This window comes from Zonotrichia leucophrys, chromosome Z (assembly GCF_028769735.1).
Source record: "Zonotrichia leucophrys gambelii isolate GWCS_2022_RI chromosome Z, RI_Zleu_2.0, whole genome shotgun sequence".
NCBI classification, from domain to species: Eukaryota; Metazoa; Chordata; class Aves; order Passeriformes; family Passerellidae; genus Zonotrichia; species Zonotrichia leucophrys.
In genome coordinates this window covers 35,506,341-35,517,132 of record NC_088200.1, presented here as the reverse complement: position 1 = coordinate 35,517,132, position 10,792 = coordinate 35,506,341, and the positions used below count along the sequence as shown (strand labels likewise).

At 43.4% G+C, this 10,792-nt stretch overlaps 1 protein-coding gene across 1 annotated transcript; it reads left to right on the top strand.

The window, feature by feature from the left end:
* The first annotated feature begins 6,725 nt into the window (after nucleotides 1-6,725).
* On the top strand, nucleotides 6,726-8,163 carry S100Z (S100 calcium binding protein Z). Its single transcript, XM_064736170.1, has 2 exons — nucleotides 6,726-6,866; nucleotides 8,005-8,163. Exons 1-2 carry the CDS (start codon nucleotides 6,726-6,728, stop codon nucleotides 8,161-8,163), a joined length of 300 nt encoding a protein of 99 aa, XP_064592240.1.
* Nucleotides 8,164-10,792: the final 2,629 nt, after the last annotated feature.

Sequence of the window (10,792 nt, the reverse complement as noted above, 5' to 3'; positions counted from 1 at the left end):
ATCTATTTAATAGACTCTAGTCTAATCTAGGCTCTAATCCAATATAGGATTTTTGTTGTGTAGTATAAATGTCCTTATGAACCTTGCAGTTTTGCCTCCCATTTCACCCTTTTCCCACTTTGGGACTACAACACTGATTCAAAATATGTGCATACCAAGAGCTGTGTGAGTTTGGGAAAAATAAATAATGACAGTATATGGGTGGGAGGCTGACTTGCCTTTCCCAGTGCAATAATTACTTTTGAGAAAATGTTCCCCACATGCATTCTGGCAAATGTTGAAAGCCAAATGCCCTAAGCACAAGATTCTCACTCTTAAACTGAGTATTTTTCAATACTTTATTAAAATATTTTTTTAAGATTTTAATAAAGTATTAAATATTTTTAAAGTATTAAATTAAAAATTAAATATATTTTTAAGTATTTTACTATGGCTTAGAGTGGCACTTTATCAACTGCTCTGGCTTAAAGGCAGCTTGTGTCATGTGGTCTCAAGATCAAGGAGAAATCCTGGTGAATAAGCCAAAGATCATTCCCAGCTGTGGAGGAAGAAGACTGCTGACCTATGTCAAAGACTGACTATTTTCAAACAAGTCAGAGCTCTGCTCATTTTTTGAGGGGCAGAGACCTCAAAAAGAGTTATAAGATTTTCTGCCTATGATCTGACTGTCCCATCTCCAAGTGGGAGGGGAGGAACAGTATCATAGACCCTCCTAGCTGGGTGCGTGTTTATATTACCCTAACTAAAATAAGGGGAATCAGTCCTGCATGTTGGGTCCTTTTTCAGATTTACAGGGCAAGGAACAACCTTCCTTTCTCTCAACAGCCTCCAGTGTGGTGGTTTGACCAGGAAGGAGTGGGAATTCTGGGAAGCTGTGGTCAAACCAATGAAGGTTTTGGGTTTGAGACTGGCACCTGGTGTAGCCAGTGGGGTTTGGACACACCTCCGAGAATACACAGGGGTTAAAAAGCAGGGCACTGCCCTTGGCACTCTCTCTTGGGACATCGCTGTGAGGAGGTCAGATCACCCTCCCCTGTCCAGCCTTGCTGCTGGGCGGGGGAGGGGCAGCCATGCGGTAGGCCCGGGGCCTGGACAGAGATGGGGGTGAGAAAGCTCTCAAGGATGGAAGGGTGGCGGAGCCCCAAGAGACATCGGGCAGCCATTCCCCCCCCAGGAGGGAGAGAGAGGAGAGCCGGCGTCTGAATGTGATAGCAGCCAGCCCGGAAGGAGAAAGGGGAGGGAAGAGTGCAGCCTGGCCGGCGGAGCAGCAGCACCTGTGGGAGTACCAGCATTCTGAGATAGACAGAGACTGAAACTTTTAACCCTTTCTTTCATGATTGGGGCCTTGCAAAAATGCTAATCCTCCTCGAAGCTGAATAAGAAGGGAGATAAGAGATGAGATGAGACAAGGACCTGGCCCGAAGAACGTGGAGATGATTGGATGGGGAGAGATGATTTGGAGTGGCCTTTTGGCTGGACTTTTCTTGTGGCCATGGACTCAGTTGTTCCTGTGACACAGACTGCACTTAGGGGGAAGCAGTGGCTCAAAACCAGGAGGGTTCTTCGTGAGGACCCCCCGGCCCCAGGGGGTTGGAAAAATATGGGGGGGACAGATGTCCCAAAGCAGAGACTGTGCCTTTTTGGAGTGAGACAAGGCATCCTTGAAAGACAACCCTAAAAGCAGCTCTGGCCATGCGTCAGTGGTGAGAGCACTGGGCATGGAAGGAAGATGTCACAAGCGGCAAAAGGACTTTTTCCGGGCGGTGCCGAAGTGACAGGGAAGCACACGAGGTTTCAGTGTGTTTCCAGGGGAAGCCTATGGAACAAGAAGGACTCCTTCCCTCTTCATGAACTGTAGTTTGAGTATACAAAAGTGTGGGGCCAAGGCTGGGCAGTTGATGATTTGGGAGAATGTATCGGATTGGGAAAGTCAGGTAGTGGGGAGGGGGGAAAGTAGTTTTTGTAAGGTTTTCAATTTTTTTTTCCTTTTCCTTATAGTCTTTCCCTATTTTCCTGTAGTTTAGGTAATAAAGTGTTCTTTATGTTTAAGTTGGAGCCTGTTTTGCTTATTCCTGGTCACATCTCACAGCAGACACCAGGGTGAGGCATTTTCATGGGGGGCACTGGCTCTGTGCCAGGCTCAAACCATGACATCCAGTGAAATCATAGAATCACAGAAAACTTTGGTTTGGAAGGATCACCTTAAGGATCACCTGGTTCCAGCTAATCTACAGTGTCCAGGGGCACCTTTCACTAGACCAGGTTTCCCAGAGCTCCATCCAGCCTGGCCTTGAAGACTCCCTGCCATGGGGCATCCACAACTTCCTTGGGCAACGTGTGCCAGTGCCTCACCACCCTCTCAGAAAATAATGTGTTCCTTGTATCAAATGTAAACCAACTCTCTGTCCATTTGCTGCCATTACCCCTTGTCCTGTCACTACATGCTCTTTTACAAGCCCTTCTCCAGCCTTCTTATCAGCTCCCTTTGGCTACTGGAAGGCCACAATTAGATCATCCCAGTGCTTTCTCTTCTCCCGGCTGAATAACCTCAGGTCACTGAGCTTGTCCTCACATGAGAGGTACCCCATCCCTCTGATGATCTTCTGGAAGTCACAGTGACTGACTCATTGTGTAAGCCTAGGTCTATCACTTGCTTGAGAAAACATGGCATACAGAATTCAGCCTTGTAGACTACTTGTGCCAGGCCAGGTGGAGACTCTGCCTCTTCGCCTTCTGACACTCACAAGCACTTCCACAGGGCACTCTTTAATGTTGAAACAATCATTGGGAGAGTATGTAAGGGTCAAGGACGTAACATGAAAGGGACAGTGAAACGTGGAAATAGATTGGGTGAGTCAGGGTAGACTACTAGATAGATAGACTGCTTCCAAATTTATTTTTGAGTTTAAGTGAAGAGTCAAGACTATTTGAAGGTCATTTATAAGGTCAAAGTATTTGTGGTAGTGGTAGGTGGTGCAAAAAGGGCCAGTGCTCACCACTGTACTTTGGGATGCTCAGACTGGATGTTAGGGCAGTCATCTTTCACAGGGAGATAGTGCAACACCTAAGCAGGTTACCCAAGAACTTGTGAAATCTCCATCCTTGGAGGTTTTTAATATTTACCTAACAAAACTGTGTCTGTCTAGTCTAATGCTGAAGATTATCCAGCTTTGAGCAGGCAGTGGAACTAAGCATCTCCAGTGGTTCTTTCCCACCAACACTTTTGGCAGGCTCTGATGGACAAAGTTAAGGCAAGAATGAGGAAGACACCATCCTTCACCATGTCTAAAGCAGTCCTACATTCTCTGTCAGCCACATCTGGTGCTGCTCCTGTGCTTAACCTGCTGGAAACCAGAGTGCAGGGTGAGACCTGATGGGAGAGTGGTGTTTGCTGACAGTCAGGTCTTGGCCTGATACTGAATTGCTTTACAGGCTGTGCTGAATTTAGTTATCTTCAGTGCCAACTGGTTATCATACTAAACCAGATTGTTCTGGGATGTTGGATGAGGAGTATGAAACAGTTGATTGATTGATTGATTGATTGATTGATAATCATGAATTTTGACTATACTGTTCTGGGACTTGCCTTCATAGAAGTTGTGAGACATCTGCTGTCACTGGAGCCACTGGCAGGATTTTGCTAGCCAGGGAGGAGAGGACTGGTCACAGCAAACTGTGTGGACCCCTTGGAAAGCAAGCTCACTGCAGCTGCTCCCTGTGTATGTCACCCACTAATGGGTGGAAAAGAAGGTTCCTTGCACAATTAGCTGGAGTGAAAGTACCTGTAGAAAGAATCTGCGCATATTATATCACTGTATAAATTATTGAGCTGATGTTCTGGAGATAATAGAGGAAACCCTTTCTTTCTTCTGTCCTAAGGATGGCAACTCTGCAAGTTTACACCTGCTTCCTGGAAGTTGTACCTCCTGTAGGCTCTGCTTAGATAATTAATTTGCAATATTCATTAGCCAGAGGATCAGTGTAATAATACATAGACAAACAGAGGGATTTCATGCTTATATATTGAGTCAGCTGTGGTTTTTCTTCTGGGCGTGGGTGAAGTTGCTGTTGAATAAATGGCAAAAACCCACATAAACCCAACAACAAAAAACAACCAAGTATTTTGATGTTTATCTGTATAATATTTCTGAGCAATAGTTATAATCATTAGTGAATCACAGGCAAGACAGAACCATGTGGCTGTAGCTCCGTGCTTTTTCTTCTCATCTGCAGACACAGAGGATTCCCAGAACTGAGTGGGAGAGATATGCTGTGCCTGATATCACTCATCTTCTTCTCTCATATGCTCTATATGATCCAGCTAGATCCCACTGTTTATAGGAGGACAGAAGCACAAGGACAACTCCTGCACAAAATCGCACTCATGAGCTTTCCCCAAATACAGAAGAGGTACGGAGAGCAGCTCTCCTCCTTCAGTTTCCTCTGACTGCAGGAGGGATATGTTCCTCTTGTTCCTCTGGTTTCTACCTTAACCTTTTATAACAATTCCCTGTGTGCTGACTTGCCCTTCCCTGGTGAGTACTCCTGGCCACAGGGATGGCAGTTGCAGGTGTATGCCCTGCACAAAGGAGCCCCTAGCCAGAGGGGCCTGCGTATTTTGGAAATGAAACTTTACACATGGTCGCTTCCCTTATCACTGGGATCCAGTATTTCTATGTGTTCCACCCCCTTTTCTTCCCTCGCTTTTCCCCCAGAGGCCCACACAAGACCCCCAGGTAGTGGAGCCTTGTCACAACAGCACAGGCAGAAGAAACACGTCTGAAGGCACAGGAGGCAGGCAGGGGCGTGGGCTGAGATATATAGTAGTAGTCAAAATTAGGAGTGCTTGGAGGATTTCAGAGCTAAAAACAATGCCCACCTAATTCTCTTTCCCTCTGGCTGGAATGAAACAAAGAAGGAGCTGCAGCTCCCCTGTTCATCTGCACAGTTGTGCTTGCTGGACAAGTGTGTGCAGCTGGTACAAGGCTCTATTAAGGGAAACTAAACCCTCAAGCAAACTCAAAAGCAGTTTTCTGTTTCATGTGTCTGTCATAAAAACCCTGGTCATTTGTTATTTGGGGTGGTGCACCCTACCATGGTGAAGCTGTTTCCTGTATCCCTCAGCCATCAACAAGTTCCTGAAGTTTGGGCAGAAGACACTTATTGCCCTTCTGGGGCCAGGTCATTTATTCAGAGAAAGAATACTAGGCTGCAGTTTTTGTACAGGACTGTAAAAATGAAGCCAGACTCTTGTTCAATGTACACTGCAATTCCAAGTACACTTTCCACTGATATTGGTTCCCTGATTTCCTCCTGGGGAACTACAGCAAGAATTTCATTCGTCAAAAGATAATGTTTTAGGTGCACAGACATATCTGACAATTAAAGTAGATGTCTCAAGGCATATGTGGCAATCTCACAGGCACGCCTACTTCCAGGTACCCAGGCACCTTTGAACTCTAGCTGCCAGCTGAGGCAGTTATACTGTAGAAATGCTGAAAGACAGATTAGAAAGTGTTCTTTTAAAAATGGTGGAAAAGTGTTTTATATCCACTTGGTGATTGTTAGCATTTTCTAATTTTGACCTTCAAGGCCCTGAATGGGCATATTTGTAAAATGTCAAATGATAAAAAGTATCCCATGTGTTCCAAATGCAGTCTTTACTCTGCCTGGTGAATATTTTAGTGACCCAGTTCGAGCAAGAGGCTTTTATTGAACAGAGTAGGCAAATGCAGAGGGAAACAGAAGACCTGTCATCCCTGTGACAATTATACGTCTGTCTCTATTTGTGTAATCCACCCTCTCAGCCTGATAAACAAGAGCCTGTGCGTGGGTTTTGAAAGGAAGGTGACCAGCACCTTCTGTGATCTGGGTATTTTCTTGCGTACACCTCCACTAGCCTGTAAAGCAGGTAAGTCTTAACCTCTGCATTATGATATTGTTTAGGACTCCAGTCCTACTCTGAAGTGCATTCTGGCTTTTTAATTTTTCTCTGGGGCTCATTCAACATGTTTCACTTATTCTTGATTTCTACTTTCAGTTACTTTTGGAATCCACTACTTTGCAAGTAATTGCATTTCCATCTGTTTTTTTTATGTTGCTTCCCTGTGTATCTTCTCACTGTATGCTCAATGAAGCAAACCTTGGGGATGATCAGCTCACATCTGTTTACTGCAGGCAATTTATAGGAAAAAGGCTCAGCTCAAGCAAATATGACTGAATAAATTGACAGATGGTACTTATTACAAGTGATCTTCCTTTGACCACCTTTAAACTGGTGTGGAGCTTTCTACGTAAATGCACTTTTACTTTCCCAGATGGAACTTTTTGAAGAAATTTTCTTGAGAAAATTTTTAAATTATCAGGAAAGAAAGTATCCCTTGATTTTTCCTGTATTTTCAGGTATAGGCGCAAAAGTTTTCCTTTTACAGCAGCTTTATAAAATGGATACACAGTAGCTTGTTTTCTTAAATAAAAATCCTTTCTTTCCATTTACCTTTTTGAAGCAATTGCTTATGACTTCAGGACCATGGGGTTTTTTTTATTACAGTCCATACTTGCTCACACACAGCCAACAGGATGGATCAACTGAAAGCCTGACTCTTAGCCTAACAATCCCTGTCTTCACCTGGCCCTCCTTCCCTTCCCGGAGACTGGCCTTTGGTTTGACTCCTGGGCAATGTCAGTGACCATATCTTTGCCCCACAGCTCTCCTGCTCACTGCTATGACCACTCCACTGGAAGATGCAATGGACACCTTGATCAGGATTTTCCATCACTACTCGGGCAAAGAAGGAGACAGGAACAAGCTCAGTAAAGGAGAACTCAAGGAGCTCCTTACCAGTGAGCTCACTGACTTCCTTTCAGTAAGATGCAGCTTTTGAACCTCCTGAGTGTCATGAGTGGGTTAAGCAGCTATCCAAGTGCTTGGATAGGGATAGCACCTCCTTGTGCAAGGCCCATCCTGTCACAGTCTCTCAGATAACAGTTCTTTGTGGAGCTGTACAGAAGAATATGATGTCAAATGTCCCATTTGAGAAATATGTTTTCAGAGGGTGGTCAGTATCCTCCATGTACCACTGGCAGCAGAGAAGGGTATTGGTGCTCTGCAGACTCCACAGTGCTTTTGAGTGGGAGGGCTAGGCCAGCCTAGGAGCAGTAGCAAGATCAATGCTAAATAATGGTCAATTTGTTTGTTTGTTTGTTTTTAATAGTAAGGCATAAATAAATCCATTGAAGACTTAAATGCGGCAACCAGTTGCCATGAGACAGGAAAGCAGCTTGTGCACACTGGCCACACAGTCCTGATCTTGTGTGTCCCGCAGAGTGGTGCTAAGGAAATTCTTTCAATGATAAGCTGCTGATTAGAATATCTCTTGGCATGTTTGTTGTGTTCTACATTACACAGCATAGATGCTTTTATGGAATCAAAGCTTTAAAAATAATAGTTTTAGGTATCCTCCTAATTATAAAAATTATTGTGGACCTTATCCCAGAAGGAGTTTCTTTACATTGCATTCATTTCCTTGAATTGGATTTTCTTTTAATCTTGGCTATTGGTTTAATATTATGAGATTCAATGTTCTTGCTCCCACTGAATAGGATGGTTTTTTGCTGACCAGAGTTCTTCTGAATTTGGTGAATGGATATATAACATGACAATTTATGAGTATTCTGTTGGAAATCAAAGTACTGTTTGTCAAGGGATGATACAGAGAAATGCACTTTACAGATCCACCTTGGCAAAAGAGATCCATGTTTAGTATCTCCTAAAATCTGTTTGACTCATTTCAGTCCTTATTAAGAACATGTATACCTTTTTAAGGGCTGCACTCTCTTTAGTTTCTGATGTTGCAGTGACTCGAGATGTATTACTGTTCAGGTGCATATTTAATGCAGCCTTTTATTTAATAACACCAGCCTTGTAACATAGCAGTGGTGCCAGGCGTGTCAGAATTGCGCTTTCAAGACCTGCACAGCTAAATCGCTTTTCTTTCTCTCTAGGGCCAAAAGGACCCCCTCCTGGTCGATAAAATTATGAATGACCTGGACTCCAATAAGGACAATGAAGTGGATTTTAATGAATTTGTCATTCTGGTTGCTGCTTTGACAGTGGCATGTAATGATTTCTTTGAAGAACAGCTAAAGAAAGAGGAATTTTAAAAAACCTCGATGTAATCAATCTCCTGTCCACAAATGCAAGCAAAGCATGCCTAGTTAGGTAGCCCTCATTGGTGTTTAGTAAATGCAAACCATAATTCCTCCAACTGTTACTGCTCTAAGATATTTATGGAGCTAATCAGCAGCTGGTGTAAGCTGGACCACAGCCAGCTTACACTGCTTGAGCTGTGCAATATTTCCAGTCTTTGCACTCCATGCATCTGTAACATGCCTTCATCAGTTGGCCAGGTCAAGGGCTTGGGGGGACAGATCATTTTGGCACGAGTTGAGACTTCCATTTCTTCAATGTCAGTGGAAAGTAAAAGGCATGGGAATGTTACTTATATACTTTTTGCATGGAAAATTTTGGAATGAGACACAACACCTGCAATTTAGTTTTCAGTCATTTTATAATAATCTTATTTTGCAGCTCAAAACCAGCAGATTCTTTTTAGCTCAATTCTGCTTATTCTAAAATCTTTGTTAGCTGCTGCTCCCCACACTCATATTTCAGATGTGGTCACAGCTGTCTCTTGCTGCTGGAGCATACAATACTGCTTGCCATTGTTATGGGTTCATTTCCTCCTGTCTCTAGCTTCAATTTTGTTCTGTTGGCATTGCTTCATCCCAGAAGTCAACCTCTTCACTTGGCATAAATGAATTTATTCATATCATAAATTATTCAAGTACATAGAAGATTTAGTCACCAAATTGCTTGGAGGGCTGATGGAAGGACTGGGTCTTTGGGGGAAATGTGTAAATGCCTTCTGCTTTGACTACTTTGGCATGGTCAAAATGATGCCTTTTAGGACCACTTGTGGAAGATTTAATGATGAAATTCCAGGGTACAGCTTTGTAATGTGAGTCATCTTACGGAAAAATTATTATTTCATCTTACACTGATGCCCACTGTAAATGGAAGTAGGAGTTCCCTGAGCCCCATGGCCAGGCAAAGAGAGAGTAGGCAAACCCCTTCCAGTGTTAGCTTGCTCTTGGGTTGAGTTAAGAGTATTTACACACTCCTGTTTGAATTAAGCATACTTAAGCATCCTCACCGGCAGGATATTGTGGCTTTTTTTCCTGCACGGAGAGCTCTTATATCCTCGTTATTTTGCTGGTAACCTCAAACTATAATAAAGGGCATCTGAATTAAATGAAGAATTTCTGTTTGTGTAAGATGTTATTAAAAAACCACTCCCCAATAAATATGTGCCCTGCTAGGCAATATTTGCGGAATTAGTTCACTTGTCTCTCCTTCCCAGGCATCCAAATATCATTTAGCAAAGTGTACATTTGTATGAAATTACATATGATTAAGAATATGTAATTTCTTATTAGCGGGGGATTTCACGGGGTGTAACAAATGTAACAGGGGGCAGACATCATCCTAAGAACAGGGCCACCACCAAATGGTGTTATCTTGGAAGAAAAGCAAACTTTGCAATGGTGACAGTGCCACAGCATGCTTCAACCCTTCAATGAAAAAGTTATGCAGGATTCACAAAATATGTTGTAGGCCAACAAGACAGAAAGTACAAAAGTAAAACTGGCAACAACTGGACAACTTTTTGATCCCTTTAATGCCATGCACTTCAATATCATTGCAAGTGTTGGACCAGGATGGCAAAAGTATCAGCCAGAAAATATAAGACCACTTTTGTGGTTTCTCAGGGCCCCAGAGAGTTGCTAGCCACTATGCCTTTCCCTGTTGTCCAAGGGGAAGTGAAAGAAGACCTGTTTAAATCTTCAACTCCAAGCTAAAAGGAGTACAGTTATCCCAGTAAAAACCGCTTCCTTCTCTAAAAAAATTGAACAAGAATCTTTCTGGAAAGAAGCTCCAGAAAGAAGCCCAACCCTGATGAACCCTTGTACATGTAGCAGCCCATGTGCGTAGCAGAATTATGCTGGGTCACAGCTGGCAGCAGCAATTTGCCCTGGAGTCAGGCAGCAAGAGTCACTGTGGCAGTGGAGAGGGCCAGAGGAGCCATCTCATCAGCTGGACTTGCTAGGAATTGTGTGCATCCTAACTGCTTTGTGGAAGGGGCTTACTTGCAGATGAGTTGTGGGAGAGTCAGAGGAGAATGACTCAAATGATCATTTTTCCAACAAAATTTCATAAAACCTCATAAATCACTGTTTTTAGCTTGTCTTGTTAGGTGTTTCTTTGTTGCTGTTTTAACTACAAGGACAAATGTTAAACTTTGTCTTTTCTGTCAGAAGAAACCTTTTTGTACAAAGATGGGAAACCGAGCAGAAACGTAAGAAAATGCACAAAACACATTCCAAAGCTCAAACCCACAAAGCCTTCACACAATATGGGGCCCTGAGGTAAGATTAGCCATCCTATTCCTGGGCTACCTGTGGGCTGACCCACGGCACCCACGGCCCTCTCTCACTCCTCTCACACGGGAGCCAACTAACGTTCCATTAGAACATTAGTTGCTCCAGTAGACATCACTTCTAAGAAAGATATATGAGGATCACCTGAAAGCTTTGAATTGCCTCTGAGCCAGAAAAAAAAACTGTGAGCAATCCTCTATTCTGTAAGCACTCTTAAAGAAGGAAAACAGCATTTAAACCACTGGCATTGGCTATACAAGAGGGTGCATACAAGGCCAACCTCACTACGAGC

What these genes read in the sequence shown, in the direction of transcription:
- S100Z (XM_064736170.1), top strand. Translation starts at nt 6,726, where the DNA reads ATGACCACTCCACTGGAAGATGCAATGGACACCTTGATCAGGATTTTC. An exon ending in AGCTCACTGACTTCCTTTCA is followed by an intron (nt 6,867 to 8,004) that starts GTAAGATGCAGC and finishes CTTTCTCTCTAG; the next exon opens with GGCCAAAAGGACCCCCTCCT.